The sequence below is a fragment of the Lycorma delicatula genome, chromosome 9 (genome assembly GCF_047948215.1).
Source record: "Lycorma delicatula isolate Av1 chromosome 9, ASM4794821v1, whole genome shotgun sequence".
Lineage (NCBI taxonomy): Eukaryota > Metazoa > Arthropoda > Insecta > Hemiptera > Fulgoridae > Lycorma > Lycorma delicatula.
Window position 1 is genome coordinate 9,652,476 of NC_134463.1, and position 18,950 is coordinate 9,671,425.

At 28.8% G+C, this 18,950-nt stretch overlaps 1 protein-coding gene across 2 annotated transcripts in view; it reads right to left on the reverse strand.

Annotated features, from left to right (window-relative positions):
- Positions 1–522: 522 nt before the first annotated feature.
- The window catches only part of LOC142329960 (uncharacterized), a 49,241-nt gene continuing 30,813 nt past the window's right edge, over positions 523–18,950 (reverse strand). Inside the window, exons 2-6 of one of the 2 annotated variants that reach the window (XM_075374948.1) lie at positions 16,728–16,856; positions 15,255–15,380; positions 14,458–14,586; positions 12,321–12,446; positions 523–2,718 (exon numbers count right to left, since the gene is read on the reverse strand). In XM_075374948.1, coding sequence (XP_075231063.1) covers positions 2,464–2,718; positions 12,321–12,446; positions 14,458–14,586; positions 15,255–15,380; positions 16,728–16,805 — 714 coding nt within the window. In that variant the 5' untranslated portion in view covers positions 16,806–16,856 and the 3' untranslated portion in view covers positions 523–2,463. Of the gene's footprint in view, positions 2,719–12,320; positions 12,447–14,457; positions 14,587–15,254; positions 15,384–16,727; positions 16,857–18,950 lie in introns of both variants that reach the window. The other variant, XM_075374947.1, reaches the window with a different exon arrangement.

Sequence of the window (18,950 nt, forward strand, 5' to 3'; positions counted from 1 at the left end):
AAAGATGTTCCACTTAATTTAAACCAATTTATATATAACTTTTTAAATAAACTGAATGAAAAGCTTATATAAGGTAATATTTATAGATATTTGTGTGTGTGTTTGTGTTAGTACATATTTGAACTGATATGTGAAAAAATTTAATTAACCTTTAATTTTTTAACAGTGTAAATGTTTTATTTTTATGACTGAATACTAAATTCTGTTTTATTACCTTTTTCTTAAAATTTATATATATTTTTTTTCAATTCACCGAATACTGTTATAGCTCTAAGTGCTCTTACAAAATTGGCTGAAAGCATTACGCTGCAAAAATCCAAATAGAAATGTTAACAATAATTGTAGAAAAAAAAAACAGGATTTATACATTTCCTATGAAAAACCAAATGTTTGACAAACATTAAAAATAAACCAAAACCTCTAAAAACTATCATAATAGAATTAAATAAATTAATTTGTAAAAAAAAATTCTTAATATACATCTCTTAAAATATACACCAAAAAGTTTCTTAAAGAAATGTAACAAAGTATTTTTTTTTAAATTCTTAATTTTTTTTAAATATTTTCTGACAGTATATACTTTCAAAAAATATTTTGTAAATTTTCAAGTATCAATTCATATTTGCAAAGTTGTAACTTAAAAGTAGTAGAAATGCAGAGAGAATTTTGGAACACGGTGAGTGACCTAGCATCAAGTCTCTGCCTATTGTTTAGGTTTGCAGCTCACTGTTAACAGAATTTATTTGAGAACGTAACAGAACTATTATAATTTGTAATTTGTATTCCAAAATGTTAATTTTTGTTTATTTTCAAGGTTATCGAACATTTTTAATTATGAATGTTAGTGCAACAGAAAAAATAAAAACAATCCACAACCAGGAGATAACAATAAAAGAAGACGTATTTAAAGAAACTAATGTATGAGAGAAGCAGTCATTTTTTTACAAGTATGTTGTTAAAAAATTAATAACTAATAAAGATTTTGAGGTCAATGTTGATAACAGGCACAGGTATCAGATATACGCTTCTTGTTTAGTTTTAATATTTGAAAACAATAATACTAAAATGTAACAAACGTGATGTGAAGTAAACTTTATACAAAATCAGAACAAAGCTTTAGATTCATTCAAGATCAGTGGTTTTTTTGAAAATGCATTTGAGATAAGCATGTCAAAAACAACTCTCACTTATGAACTTTACACACGTGCATTGTGTGTCTACACCACTTTTTCTGAACTGGTGGAATTCCTCAGCACATAACAATTATCTGATTGGCAGGGTTCTGGGATTAAAATGTTCATAAACGTCATCCACATATTATAAACTAGAGTAATATATAAATCTAAATTTTTTTAAAGTAGTTTATAGCCTAGGCCGGCCTCTTTAGTGAGAGTTCTAATGTCGCAACCTTTAATCCGGATGTCCTGGATTCAAATCCTGGTCAGGTATGATATTTCTCACATTCTACAAAATTGTTATTTCATCTCATCCTCTGATGCAATATCTAATGGTGGTATTACATCAATGAATATGGTGGTATAAAAATACGTAAAATGTCATGTTAAATTATAAACATTACATAAATTTATATTTGTTTAAATTAATTATGTACCGTTGAAAGAATGCTATTAATTTTTTCTCCTTAATCAAATTTCTTAATGTAAGAATTTTAATAGTCATAAGGATTCTCTAATATGGATATTATTGAGATTCCTTTTTAAAGTAAAACTCTCATTAAAGAGGTTTGACAAACGTTACAAGCAATTTTTCCTTTTGGTGTGTACATTAATATGCTTTTTTAAATTACAAAGATGATTAAAAACCTTTTGGCAGATGTTACAAACATAATTTTTCTCTTTTGTATGAACATTTAAATGCGATTTTAAAGAAAAACTTCGATTAAAAGACCTCTGACAGTAGTTGCAAACATAATTTTTCTCTTTTGTATGAATATTAAGATGCGCCTTTAAACTAGATGAACAATTCAAAACCTTTTGGCAAAAATTACAAACGTAATTCTTTTCTTTTGTATGAATATTAAGATGTTTCTTTAAACAAGAAGCACGACTCAAAACCTTTTGGCAGACGTTACAAACATAATTTTTCTCTTTCGTATGAATATTAAGATGTATTTTTAAATTAGAAAGTTGATAAAAAACCTTTTGGCAGAAGTTACAAACAAAATTTTTCTCTTTTGTGTGAATATTAATATGTCTCTTTAAATTGTTTTTTTGATTAAATGACTTTTGACAAATGTTACAAATATAACTTTTTTCGTTGGTATGAATATTTAAATGCGATTTTAAAGTAGAACTTTGATTAAAACACTTCTGACAAAAGTTACAAATATAATTTTTCTCTTCATTACGCGTAATAAGGTGGGTTTTTGAATCATTATCTTGAATAAGAGACTTTTGAGAAATGTTTTTTTTTTCTTTTTACCATGAAAGTTAATGCGTCTCTTTAAAAATAACATTTACATCCGACTAATTCATTGCAATATTCACAAACCGATTTCTTTTCTTTCTGTATAGGTAACTTGTTTTCACTACTTATATTCTCGACTAAATTTTCTTCTGTCGTTACAGCACCATATGCACAATTACATTCAATGGAATTTTTTTTTATAATTCCATCATGCACAGAATTATTTACACATCTCTTGCATGTAATACAATTCTTCATACTTCCCTTGATGGTTCCTTCAACGATAGTAACCTGTAAAATTAAAAATAACTAATAATTACAATCGCAAATGAAAGGGACAAAACGAAAAAATCAAATCATTGATTTTTTCGTTTTTTCGTCAACTGATGATGGCATCATCAGTTTGTTTTATTCATGGAGCACACGTACCTTGACATGCTTGTAAACAATGTTGTTCCTCAGATTTCTGCAAAATACAGTTTCCAACAAGATGGTGCTCAACCACACTTTTATTGAGATGTTCCTGAAAAATGCTACCGGATTTTGGAATAGACAAGAGGTCCAACTGCATGGCAACCTATCTATCTTTTTCCTGTTTAGCCTCCGGTAACTACCGTTTAGATAATTCTTCAGAGGATGAATGAGGATGATATGTATGAGTGTAAATGAAGTGTAGTCTTGTACATTCTCAGTTCGACCGTACCTGAGATGTGTGGTTAATTGAAACCCAACCACCCAAGAACACCGGTATCCACGATCTAGTATTCAAATCAGCTGATTTGGGAAGACGCGTTAACCACTAGACCAACCCGGTGGGTTAACTGCATGGCAACCTAGATCTCACAGATATCACTCACTCTTTTAGACTTTTTTGCTCGGGTTTTATTACGAGAAAAGTTTGAGATCTGGATGATTTAAAACAAAAAATTGCTGAAGGACCTGCAATATGGTTTAATAATGCTGCAGATGCTCCTAAACACCTACCAAGAGTTACATTATCATCCAGATGTCTGCCAAGCTACAAAAGGTGCATACATTTAAGTTGAATAACCTATACTAAAATATGGAGACTTGCTGTTTATTTTTTTTTTTAAATTATTAAATTACATAACCTGGTTCTCTTAATATAAGCTGTACACTCTCATACTGTACAATTACTTACTCTTAGACCAGACACCGTATAGATATAATCTAGTATATATATAATGCTTTTAAATATTATTAATGACAATTTTTACAAAATAACAGTAAAAAGATAAAATTTAATGTTTTAATGTAAACAGGTGAAGAATTATTAAAAAATATCGCTGAAGATGGGCTTAGGCCTGAAAACATTTTAAGCATAAAAAAAGTAAAGGTAAGAGTGTTCCCTAATTCTGTATTTTGCAGAGACTGAAAAAAATATATGATATATTTAATTTTTTTTAAATCAATTCTTTTAAGAATCATACTTCTCTGTACTACATACAAATATATTTCTTTTAATAGATCAACCAAAGTACAGAATAAATAAAGTAGGATGACTTACCTTATTCCACTATATATGCAGGAAAACTTTCATGATTTACTCGCATCAGCTGCATTATACATTCATCTCAAATTACATTACAAACTTAGTAAAATATAATAACACATCATGCACTTATTTATTTTATTTAAAATTTAAAACCTTTAATCTTTTTACTTTAAACTTCTATTCAGTTAATAAAAAAATAAAACAAAATTTAAAAATATGAAAAATTAATTAAAATTAAAAATTAAATTATAAAAATATGTCAAGGCATAAAGTCAAATTAAAATAATTTTAAGTAAAGTAATCATGCATGTTGCCCATTTAACTGAACTTACTTTACTATACTGATTGAAATATATTAACTTATGCATCACTACCAAAATAGACAGTGGAGCCATCTACTGCAGCTTTCAAAATACTGTCATGCTCATATTCTGTCTGATGGTTGATCATATTAAATTTATTTTTATGTATATATGTATATATATATATATATACATAAAATCAATCATTCATCCATTACATAAAAAAGGGGATAAAACTGATCCAGAAAACTACAGAGGCATATCTCTCCTGGATTGCACATACAAAATCCTGTCGAGAATCATATACAACCGATGCAAAGACCAACATGAACTGGAACTTGGGGAATACCAAGGGGGATTTAGGCCATGGAGAGGTTGCCCGGAGCAAATAATATCCCTAAAACTTATGATGGACTTATATAAAAGACGGAAAAAACAACTAATAATCACCTTCGTCAACATTAAAAGGGCCTATGATTGTATACACCGACCATCCATGCTGAATATTCTGAGAAACCTGGGCCTTCACCCTAAACTCGTAAACATGATAAAATTAACTTTAACCAATACCCACTCCAGAGTGAAATTCAGAGGTGAACTCTCTCAACCCTTCTACATAAAAACTGGATTGAGGCAAGGAGACGGCCTATCACCACTCCTTTTTAACTGCGCCCTCGAATTTATCATGAGAAAATGGTATGAAATAAATCCCAAAAATATAAAAATGGGTACTAAGAAAAACTCCATCACACTAAATTGCCTAGGATTTGCAGATGACCTCGCTCTTTTAGCAAATAATATTCAAGAAGCCAAAACACAAATCATGAGCCTTCAAAATCTAGCACAAAAGATAGGGCTTCATATCACTTTCGAAAAAACTGAACTAATGGCCATAGATCCTCTGGTAATAGAGCGCATTACGGTAAACAATCAGAAAATTAAAATAGTAAAACAATTTAAATATCTAGGGAAAATAATAACTTATAATTTAAATGAAAAAGTGACATGGCAAAACAGGACAAATAAAATGATTAAATCCCAAAAATTAACTTGGTCAACATATAACAAAAAATGCCTTTCTGCTAAAACAAAACTTAAACATTATAAAACTGTAGTACAGCCAGAAGTCACCTATGGAAGCGACACCCTTTTCAAAATCACTCAGAAAAACCGAATTGAAAAAATTCTGAAAATAGAGAGGAGAATTGTCAGAACGTGTATCAATAAAAAACACCAAAAAGAAGGCCGACGGTGGATTGTGCCAATGAGGTGGTGTATCAAGAAATAGAGCCTGTTACTGATAGTATGCGGGGAAAAAAGAATCTCTTTCTTTGGTCATCTCGTAAGGACACCGGAAACAAGACTGTCAAGAAATATCATTGAAAAGCTCTGGTTCCAAAAGCTAGAAGTAGGATGGATCAAAGAAATTAGAGAAGATATGAAAGAATTGGGAATTTCCCTGACCGACCTACAGAATAAAACTGGAAAGATTACAAAGCTAAAAGACAAAAGCATTAGATTTAAACAAAAGACAGACAAACGACAAAATACAACGAAGAGGGTGTTTACGGATGAAGAAAAGAAAGCAAGATCTGAATGGATGAAGAAATACTGGGCGGCTCGGAAGAGTAAAATAACACGCTTTTCTCAGACAAGATCCAACTAAAATTGACTTAAGTGGTCCCATGTTGGCCGTAAAAGCATAATAATAATAATATATATATATATATAGTATCTTTTTAAAATGTCAAATCCCTTACTATTTGTAATCATATTATATTTTTTTAATTTCCAGTATTTTTAAATTTGTCCTAATATCAGATAATATTGTATGTTTATTCTAAATCAGATAGATGATCAGACACATTAGAGAAACCCAGTTTACCTTTTTTATAATTTCTAAAATATTCTTAGACCAATTAAGGCTAAGAAGCCTTAAATGATCTAGTGGTCTTTCATATATAAATATGGTCACAACCATTACAGCCAATTTTATAAATACGAATCAAATTATATAAATCAGATAATCATGTTTATTACGTATTGGGTGTTTTATTATGTGGTTATTTGTCTGGTACACGAGTTTAAATTTATTACTATCATAAGTATTTGTGATATGTTAACTATTTTATCAGTATATACATATTTTAAATATAGACTGTCAACTTTTTGTGTGCTGTTTAATGTTATTAAATGTGTATTACTTTTAATTTTTAACATTATTTATTATATATATTATCTACTAAAAAATTATCATAACCATTATATATGGCAATTTGTTTTATAACACCTATTTCTTTATTTAATTTACTTTTATTTTCATTATACTTTGCAAAATTAATTGCTCTATTCACCATGCTTGAGTAAGTACTAATTTTGTGTGACCATGGCTGATTTGAAGATTTATGTATAGTGGTTTTGTTAGATATGGGTTTCCTATATACTGAAGTTATACATTGATTATTTTCATTATTAATTTCAATATTAAAATCTAAATAATTAAATTTTTTATTATCAATTTTAAAGGTAAATTTCAATCCACTATAATAGGAATTTAATTTGTTCAATATGAATAAATGCTCGTTACATATAACTGGATTATACACTACAAAAATATCATCAGTATATCTAGTCCATAATAAAATATCACGCATATGAGTTATCCTGTAAACAACTTTACTTTCAAACGCCTGTAAATAAACCTCAGATAAAATAGATGACAAAGGAAAACCCATCAGTAGCGTTTTCCTGGGTGTAATATTTGTCATCAAATTTAAAATAATTCTGTTTGCACATATTTCTTGTAATAACAATAATATTTTCAACAAATAAGGGATCCTCATGATTTTGTATTAATTTATTTTTTATTATGATAATAGTGTTTTCTATGGGTACACTAGGATACATATTACAAATATCACAGCTAACCATCTTAGTTTTATCACTAATTATTAAGTTTTTTAATTTATTTACTAATTTGTATCCATTTTTTACATTATATTTATAACCTAAATTTATTTGGTTTCAAAGTATTCTATAAATTATTTTTGAGACAATGTAAGAAGCAGCGGTTTTGAAGTTAATTAAAGGTTACATAGGTACACCTGGTTTGTGAATTTTTCGTAGTCCAGTTAATATAGGAGGTGCACATGGTTCATAAGGGTACAACATAGTGTGATATGTTAAATTATTTTTACGATTGAAAATGTTACATGAGGTATTATTTTATCATTAAACGTTTAGTAATTTTTAGAAATTTTTTAGTAGGGTCCTTTCCTTTCTTTCCTTTTCCTGTTTAGCCTCCGATAATTACTTTACAGATAATACTTCAGAGGAGGAATGATGATGATATATATGAGTGAAAATGAAGTGTAGTCTAGTACAGTCTCAGTTCGACCATTCCTGAGATGTGTGGTTAATTGAAACCCAACCACCAAAGAACACTGGTGTCTAGTATTCAAATAGTGGAATAAGCTAAGTTATCCTACTTCATTTATTCTGTACTTTGGTGATCTAATAAAATAAATAAATAAATATATATATATACTATGATGATCTAGTATTCAAATCCGTGTAAAAATAACTGACTTTACTAGGACTTGAATGCTGGAAGTATCGACTTTCAAATCAGCTGATTTGGGAAGAAATGTTCACCGCTAGACCAAACCGGTGGGTTAGTAGGGTCCTTTATTACCTTGAAATCATTCTCCATTATATATTGTTCCATCAAATTTTTATGTTTATCAAAATATATGGTGATCGGCATATTAGTTTTATCTGATTTCAAAATGATATTATTATTATTATTAATTTTTCATATTTTTAAATTTTGTTTTAATTTCTAATTTAACTGAATAAAAGTTTAAAATAAAATAAATAAATGCATGATGATATTACATTTTATGAAGTTTGTAATGCAATCTGAAATGAACATATAATACAGCTGATGATGCGAGTAAATTGTGAAAGCGCACCTGAATATATAGTGGAATAAGCTAAGTCATCCTAGTTTATTTATTCTGTACTTTGGTGAACTAATAAAATAAATAAATATATATATATATATATACTATGATCAAACTAAGAAAATATTATTTATAATAAATAATAATATAATTTTTCTCCCCTATATGAATCATGAGACCTTGCCAATGGTGAGTGCTCCGTGATACAGAGTAGCTGCACCAAAGGTGCAACCATATTGGAGAGGTATCTGTTGAGAAGCAGACAAAGGAATGATTCGTGAAAGAGAGTAGCAGCTCTTTCAGTAGTTACGAACATAGGTCAGGAGGACTTAAACGGCCATAACAACATTACTCAATCTTTTGAGTACTGCGTAGCTTAAAGCAATGAAAAACTACAGCTGCTTTTTTTCTAAGAAAATATAATTCTCTACATTTTCATGTAACAAAGATGGAGGTGCCTTCCTAGGTAAAATATCCCAGAGATAAACTAGTCCCCCATTCGGATCTCCAGGTGGGGACTACGAAGGAAGGGGTCACCAGAAAATTAAAAAATAACATTCTACGAGTCTGAGTGTGAAATGTTACAGGTCTAAAAAAGGTTGTTAGATTATAAAATTTACAGAGGGAAATGGATAGGTTAAATGTAGATGCAGTAGGAATTAGCGAGGTTCAATGAGAAGAGGTAAACGATTTTTGGTCAGGTGATTTTAGAATAATTAACTCAGCTTCAAATATAAAGGGCAGGCAGGATTAAATTTTGTAATGAACAAGAAGATAAAGAAGAGGATAGAGTATTTCAAAATGCATAGTGATAGAATCATTGCAGTAAGGATAAAATCAAAACCTAAGCCGATTATTGTTAACGTCTACATGCCTACAAGTGCCCATGATGATGATAAGGTACAGTATGTATACGAAGAAATTGACGAAGCAATTAAACATATAAAAGGGGATGAAAATTTAATAATAGTTGGAGATTGGAATGCAAGCATTGGAAAAGGCATGGAAGGAAATATTGTGGGTGAATACAGGCTGGGCAAAAGGAATGAAGAGGGGACTGACTTATAGAGTTTTGCACAAAGTATAATTTAGTAATTGCCAACACCCAGTTTAAAAATCATAGAAGAATATACATATGGAAAAAGCCAGGTGATTCTGCAACGTATCAGATAGATTATATCATGGTTAAGCAAGGATTTAGAAATCAACTCGTCGACTGCAAAGCTTATCCTGTAGCAGACATTGATAGCAACCATACTTTAGTGGTAATAAAATGTAGACTGTGGTTTAAAAACTTGAAGAAAAGGTGCCAGATGAATCGGTAGAATTTAGAGAAACTTGAGGAAGAGGAGGTAAAGAAGATTATTGAGGAGGATATCGCAAGAGGTCTGAGCAAAAAGATAAGGTAGAAAATAAAGAAGAATGGGAGAATGTTAAAAAGGAAATTCTTAAATCAGCAGAAGCAAACTTAGGCAGAACAAAGAGAACTGGTAGAAAACCTTGGATATCAGAGGATATATTGCAGCTGATGCATGAACATAGAGAATATAAGGATGCTAGTGATGAAGAAAGTAAAAGGAACTATTGACAATTAAGAAATACTATAAACAGAAAGTGCAAACTAGTGAAAGAGTGGAAAGAGAAATGATCATTGGTAAGATAGACGGAGCATACAGGAAAGTTAGGAAACTTTTAGGGCACATAAAAACTAAAGAGAGGATACTGGTGTACTTTGGTTGTTTGGATTCAGTCAACCACATGTCTCAGGAACGGTTGGTCCAAGCCTGTACAAGACTACTCTTTGTTTACATATCATCGTCATTTAATTGAGCCATGGTGAACTAAATTACTATGATGATAACAGAAGGATGTAAATATGCATATCTATTTATATTTTTCTCAAAATAATAAAATAGATATCAAAAAACATAAAAAAATGTCTGCAGAAGACATGTGTATTTCTGCTAAACCAATACATCTTATTTCTGCTACAATTATATGCAGAGTGAACAAAAAACTCCTTACTGAAATATATAAGTGGATAATGACAAATAATGTATATGAATTACTATTCTAAACATGTTTTTTTCATCCTGTGTAAATTACACAAAATTAGTTAATTTTGTCTAATCCAATCATAATGTTTTGGTTTTTTATATAAAATCCTGTAACAGAGTTAATCAACACTAAGGAAGGCAAAGTTATTAAGGGTAAATTTATAATTATAGTCATAATATTAATATTACTAAGATTATTTAGCATTTTTTTGTATTATTTAAGTTGTTACAAAATAGTGTTAACAACAAAACAGATATAACACTATTCATTTTACTCCAATTTATGCAATATACTAAGCATAAAAGTATACAAGAATATAAACATTATTTACATCACCTTCATATTCTTGTATCTTCTACATTATTACTAAAACTAGAATGTTGAATTTTAATGCACAATTTCAGGTATTATTATGTTTAATTATTTTGTCATTTTTCTAAGTTAATAAGTATAAATTTTAACAGATCTCTGTCTTTAACAATTAATTTTTATTTGTTTTTAAGAACTTGCATTTATTTATTTAGAAATACTTAGTTACTACTGTTTATTTAAAAATAATTTTGATTTTTATATTCCCTTTGTAGAAATATTGTATGAAGTGTTTCATGCTTGGACATAAGTTATCCTTTGCATATTACGTTTCCTAATTATATACTGTAATTCTTTTTTTTTTATTTTACATTTTGTACAAGGGAAATAAAGGTTTACTCATTTATTCATATGTGATACAAATAATCACATTACCCTAAAAATCGCTAGCAAATAATTTTTTATGAAAACAGTTTATACGTATTTATGAATTTAGGCAATCAGATCAAAATCACACAATAACATACATTCATTCCTATTTGCCAATTCACAGAGATGTTACTATATTTCAATTTAAAACTAAAAATTTTTAGGAAATATTTTTTTTATTTCTTCTTAGTGTAAAAATTTCTAAAAGAAGGGGTAGCACAAAGATCAAAATCACATTCATAGCAATAATATTGCACAATTCCTTTCTTATGTGTTTGTTATACAAACATCTTCTTGTTTTGTGTAAGTTTTTCTGTATCTGGAAATATTATTACATAATGATCTGCAGGATCATCTTCTACAGAGGGCCTATGTTTTTTGGGAATGATTTTATGATGAATTTCAACAATCTACTTTCTGAATTAAAGAGCATTGTAAAACAATGCTCTTCAAAGTGAACAACATCACTCAATGCCAACTGGAATTACAATCATTCCATTTGTTGTTATTAGGGTTTATGTTTTCTAAATTTTAGTTTTTATTTATTTTTTGTTTTTTGTAATTTTGAATTGACTGATGATGCGGGATCCCATGATAAGTCGACTTTCATATTAGTTTTTTAGGTTTTAGTTACTGTGTTGGTGATTATTTTTTTATTGTTATTTGACACAGTGGTCAATATGTTGATTAATTAAAATAATAATAATAATGAAAATTTTTGATAATGGTAATAATAATTAAAATTTAGGACTAATGACCATAGCAGTCTATGACTAAAGATATCAGTGGGACACCAATTTTCCAGATGTCCAACTAATTGGACTGCTTAAATCCAAACTAGGCAACTTAAAAAAAATCTAATAAATTATCTGAAAAATTTAAACACTATTCAAATAAATCTTCCCTTCAATAGGAATTTTTTTTATAGATCTTAATTTTACTGGGTTTTTTAATTTATTTTTTTTCATTTCATTTAGCAAAAACATATGTATCTTGTGGCCTTTGTAAAACTATTTATAAATACAAACGTCTACATTATGTATTTTTTTAACCATATTGCTGAATTTCTTTTTTGTTAAATTGTAAATACAAGTATGTTCCAAATTTATTTTTAATTTTACTAAAATACATTCACTTCTTTTCATATATATATATTTTTTTTTACTTAGTATTTTACTCATTAAATATAGAATAATATGTGCATTATATATGATAAACCTCTTTTAAATTAGCCTTTTCAATTATCCAGATTTGGCCTTGTAAGGTCCATCTGGATAATTGGTGTTATACTGTTGCAAAATCTAACACCCTTACCACTTCATTTTCAATTTGTAAATTTTCTGATTTAACAAAGTTGACTTCTTCAATTGCTAAAGGATCTTTTTCGATATCACCATCCATGTCAAGCGGTTCCTCTTTCAGTTGTACAAAATCTATTTGCTGTAATAAAAAAACAATAATTTAATGCTACAAAGTAAATATGTTTATGATTTTTTGTATAATTTATAAAATACAAATAAATTGTATATAATTCGCTTACCATAGTTAAATTATTATTGGGAGACTTTAATATGCCAGGTTTTGCTAAATTTTATCAAAAAATGCTGCTACTCACCTCACCTAACAGATTTTTCTACAAATTGAAATCTTTTATAATTTGTTAAAACTCTTGCTTGCGGTAATTCTCATGATTTTGTATTTCTAATCTTACAACATTACTGTTAATACTGCTTAAGATTAAATTTTTTATCATGATAAATATCATTTACCTTAGACATAATGTTACCTAAGATTTTGAATTCTAATCTTATACCTCACAAATTCTTACAAGATAAAAATATTAATTTTGTAACATTCAACATTTACTAAATGAGAGTTTGATAATAAATAATATTTATTTATTTTTTATATTGCCAAGTAATCTTGAGGTTTGGGCATGGAACATGAAAATTGAATTTTGCGGCATATCAAAAATGCCATGCTTGACTGGGATTTGATATTAATAACAGATGATTTTCATCATTAAAAAAAAAACAAATTGTACACAAAAGGTAATCAATTTTGGACACCTAACAATGCCATTCTGAGACGCTGCCCGCATAGACAAACTGCCTGGAGGTAGAGGCCCTAGCTCCCTCGAAGGTAATATTCATTATTTCTTCGCCCCCAAGATGGGTGAAGTTGTGAATTAAAGATATTCATTATGGAAAAAATAGATTAAACCTTTTACTTATTATTATATTTCTGCCACCAATGCAAAGAAATAAGTTATGAATTTTTCTCGGTCAAAGGTGTACTTTAGTTACCATAGTTTCTGTTATTCTATCTTTTGTAATTTACTTTCTTTTTCAGGTTTCCGTAAAGCCTGAATATTATAATTATTACCTATCAGTATTATTCTCACAACAACCAAGAAGATAACATACATTGCAGGGTTCCAGAGGTGGAGCCCTCTGGATAGATGGGAATGGCAACCGAAGTGAACTCTGCGATTGTCCAGAGCACCAGTCCCCTTCGCAAATTGGGAATGGTGAGCAAAGCCATGGACTGCGGCCATGGGATAGAGCTTGATGAGCCCCTAAGTTGGCTCTAGGATGACCTGAACCCCGAAGGGTCCAGGTTCTGGTTAGACAGCTAGTCTTTTGTAAGAAACCTAACATGTGCTTAATTCCTTGGGCAACCGAGTTACACGGTCATGGGGTTTTTATATAGAAATTAAAAACATTTTTAAATTGCTATTTTTGAATATACAGTTTTTAAACATTATAATACTGCACAAATATAAAACCCTCTATACTAATATCATATTTTCGACATTGCACTATTGATAACTGAAGGCAAGCGTTCACAATAAAAAACTGAAGTTATTAAAAACATTCTGCATCAGGTGATTCTGAGTATAATTACTTTAAAATTGCTGCATCAGCTCTGCAAGATGCTAACTTCAAATATCTTTTGTAATAATATGGTAAATATGTTAACTTTTACTAATGTAAATATAGAATTAAATTTTATTTTATTTTCGTTTCATTAATAAAATTATAAGTCACAATTGTGTTTAATCTGTATCGAGTCAAGTTTTAATTACTAGCCTGATAAATATTTAAATATGACAAGTGAATACAATTAACAACTGATCACCCAAAGCTTATTAAAGCAAGCTTCAATAATAATAATAATAAAGCTGATAGAGAGCTCTATCAGCAAGTTAAGATATTTCAAACGATTTGAAACATTTCAAAATATATTTCAAACATCACTGAAATTTAAAAACAATCTTTTGCCCACACACATTAACCATTTATCATTCACACACAATTTAATAAGTCGGAATTAAAATCAATTTTTTTATAACAGCACATACTGAAATAGGAACACACACACAAAGTAATAAAATTAACGAGAGACTAATCCCCGTTTATTATAATATCCAATAATTATAAATACTTACATGACCCGGATAAAATTCAATTTCTTCTTCTGTCTTCACAGTGTGTAAATCATTTATTTCAAGTTCATTGGTTTTCATGTTAAGATTAAGCTGTGGTGAAACTTTATCATTTAATGAGATCTCAGATTCCTTTAAAAATAAAATAAAGAAAAGATCTTACAAAAACGTGAAAACTAATTATTATTTTTTTTTATTCTGACTAGAACTTAATAATAAATACCCTCACATAATTATATCACATCATCATAAAATAAATTATTAATAGACAAACGAATGATAAGAAAAAAAAAGACGTGATTAAAATCTCTACTAATTGTTTATATAAAACACATGAAATAATCTTAAGAAAACTATTTAAACGTAAAATATCACAAAATAATTCACAATTCAGAGGGCACTATTGCAGATTGAAGAAACACTATTCATAATGTCTGAAGACATTATGAGCATATATTTAATTACACGTTGATCGGAATGAAGATAAATTGTGCTTTTTTTGTAATTAGTATTATTTAAAAATTCATCGAGGAATATTGTTTTTTAAAAAAGAAGTTTTAATTGCATTTTAAATAAACTGGTGTGAAGAGTTTTTAAATGATTCAGCAATTCAAAACCACAATAAGGCATTTCTTGTAAGCTGAAGTGTTGAAGTTACCTACCCAGTAAACATAGAACGATATATGTAGTATATATAATAAACCTCTTTTACATTATTCTTTTCAATTATCCAGATTTGGCCTTGTAAGGTCCATCTGTATAATTGGAGTTTTACTGTACATAAAATCTAACACTCTTACCACTTCATTTTCAACTTGTAAATTTTCTGATTTAACTATGTTGGTCTCTTCGATTGCTAAGGGATCTTTCTCGATATCGTCGTTCATAATGTCAAGCGGTTCCTCTTTCAATTGTATAAAATTTATCTGCTGTAATAAAAAAAGTAAAACGTAGTAAAAAGTAAAAATGTTTATATTTTTGTATAATTTACAAAATAAAAATAAATTGTATCTCTTATTCTATACCACACACATAAATACTCAGCCACAATTAAATTATTACTATTATTATTAGTAGACTTTAATATGGCATGTTTTGCTAAATGTTATCAAAAAATGCTGCTACTCTCCTTACAGATTTTTCTACAAATTGCAGTCTTTTACAATCAAATAGTTGTTAGAACACTGCGGTAATTCTCATGATTTTGATTTTCTAATCTTATGACATTGGTGTTAATACTGCTTATGGTGCATTTTTTATTGTGATAACTATCATTTACCTTACTTACACATAATGTTACCTAAGATTTTGAATTCTAATCTTATATTTCATAAATTCTTACCAGATATAAAAATATTAATTTTGTAACATTCAACATTTATTAAACGAGAGTTTCGGTGAAGTTGTGAATTAAAAGATATTCATTACAGAAAAAATAGGTTAATCCTTTTACTTTATTATTATTTTTCTGCCACCACTGCAAAGAAATAAGTTATGAATTTTTCATGGTCAAAGGTGTGTGTAATTTAGTTACCGTAATTCCTGTTATTCTATCTTTTGTAATTTAGTTTCTCCTTCAGGTTTCTGTAAAGCCTGAACACTGCAACTATTACTTATCGCTATTATTCTCACAACCATGAGGATAACGTACAGTGCAAGGGTCCAGGAGGTGGAGTCCTCTGGATAGATAGGAATGGCAACTGAAGTGAACTCTGTGGTTGTCCAAGGCACTAGGAAAACATTCTGCATCAGGTGATTCTGAGTATGATTACTTTAACATTGCTGCATCAGCTCCGCAGGGTGCTAACTTCAAATATCTTTTGTAATAATATGATAAATATGTTAACTTTTCCTAATGTAAATATGTAATTAAAATTTATTTTATTTTCATTTCATTAATAAGATTACATCTCACAACCGTGATTTATCTGTATCGGGTCACTAACCTGACAAATATGCAAATATGACAAGTGAATACAATTAAAAACCCATTACCCAGAAATTATTAAAATTTGAGAACTCGATCAAGTTAAAATACACACATTTTGGATATCATTGAAGTTAAAAACAACACATTTGCCCTCACACATTAACCATTTATCATTCACACACAACTTAACATGTCGGTATTAATTAAACAGAATTTAAAAAAATTATAACAGAACACACTGAAATAGCAAAATAAATATATAAAACACACATACACACACACAGAGAGAGAGAGAGAGAGAAAAACCATGTTTGTTACAATATCCATAATTATAAATGCTTACATGACATGGATATAATTCCATCTCTTCTTCTGTCTTCACAGTGTGTAAATCATTTATTTCAAGTTCATTGGTTTTCATGTTAAGATTAAGCTGTGGTGAAACATCATCATTTAATGAGATCTCAGATTCCTTTAAAAGTAAGACAAAAAAAGAAAAAAACTATACAAAAACATGAAAACTGCATAAAATAAATTATTAATAGACAAACGAATTATAAGAAAAAAAAAAGACGGGATTAAAGTCTATATAAATTATTTATAAAAAACGTATGAAATAATATTAAGGAAAATATCTCAACAAAAAAATCACAAAAATATAATACACAATTCTGAGGGTGCTTCTGAAAATTATTTTGAGCACATATTTAAATACATGTTGATCAGAATGGAGATAAATTGTGTTTTTTTGTAATTAGTATTATTTAAAAATTCATAAACAGAGAAATATTGTTTCCATAAAAGTGAATATTTAATTGTATTTTAAATAAACTGGTGGGAAGAGTTTTTAAATGATTCAGCATACTAAGCACTTTCTTGTAAGCTGTAGTATTGTGTCAAGTTATGCGAACCATCTAAACTGAACCAGACGACAAAACTGTTTTCGTATAACTTGACACAATACTTGAGCTTACATGAAAGGGCCTTACTGTGCTTATGAACTGCTGAATAATCAGAAAAATCTTTCCACAAATTTATTCAAAATAAAATTAAAAATTCTTTTACAAAAACAACATTCCTCTCTTGATGAATTTTTAAATAACAATACTGTTGTCCGGTTAAGTTTAGATGGATATTATTTTTTAAGAATAAGTGATAATTGTTTTTAGTAAAGATTGCACATTCATAAATGTAAACACAAGAATAGACTAAGATATTTAATTTTTTTGAATATAGATCTACACAGTTCACTTATAAACAGCAAATAATAATGTGACAGCCCAGTTTTCTATCTTAAATACTCAATCGGACTTTGAGGGAGCGCCATGATTTGATGTTAACGTTATACAGGAATGTAGACATAATAAACATTTCCTACAAAGTGCATACTTCTTATTGACTGTAAAAAAAAATCAATCTTTACATGTCGGCAAACAGGTCAAGAATAAATGAAAATGATGTTAAATGTTTTATTGTTCTAGTCATCGTTTCATGCCGATCTCTGTGGCTGAGTTAACATCTAAGACTTTCATCAGGAGGTCTTCGGTTCAAATCCTGATAATGCATGTCATTTTCCGCACGCTACAAAATTCATTATCATCCATCAGTAAATGTAAGCGGGCGTAAACCTGCGGCTACTGTAGAAATAAAGATTAATAAATAGTATGTCAATACAACGCCGTCAAATATTTTTGTATTTTGCATAATTTTTTGACTTAAACTGTGCATAAAATATGAACATTTTTTCAGTATAACTAATATAAACCATAATTTTTGAAATTTTCCTTATATTATTACTACATTATAAAGTAAACTCTACAAAAAATCGTATAGTGATATTTAATCAGCTGTTTAAAAAACTAATAACAACATACAGGAAATTAATGAAACTGAAAAATTCAGATACCCAGGGGTATTGAAGTCAACATCTCTGAAAAAGTAGCCATTAGGTCCAAAATCAGTAAAATGGCTAGCCTATCGATTAACTAGGAACACCTGCAGTAAAAAATTAATATCACTAAATGCTAATATGTCACTACTGTAAAGTGCTTTGATTGGAAACGCGATATCCAACTGAACATATGACATTTGACAACAGACTTCTAATCGGCAAAAAAATGAATGCTAAAAAAAGGTTATTCAGCCTATCAAAGACAGAAAAGAAAACACAATAATGAAGTTTACATGAAAATGGAGAAAATATCAGATTTTATCAGGAAAAAAAATCGCCTTTTATGGTCATCTACAAAGAATGAACCCTAACAGGCTATTTATACACTTTAAAAATTAATAACAACTGAAACAGAGAAACTGAAAGACATAGAAGAAATGAAACTAACACATGAAGCCATCAAGAACATTTACTATGAGAAAGAACTGCATAATATTTCAGGTTTCTAAGAGAAAAAAAAAAACCATAGAAGAAATATTTCTAACCTGGACAGATGAAAAAAGTAAAATACTAGAAAATAATAGAGATATGGAAGAAAAAGAAACTGAAAAAGGGAAATAACATGTACATAAAAGTAATTTGATTAAACCACAATTCAACCAAACATAAAATCGT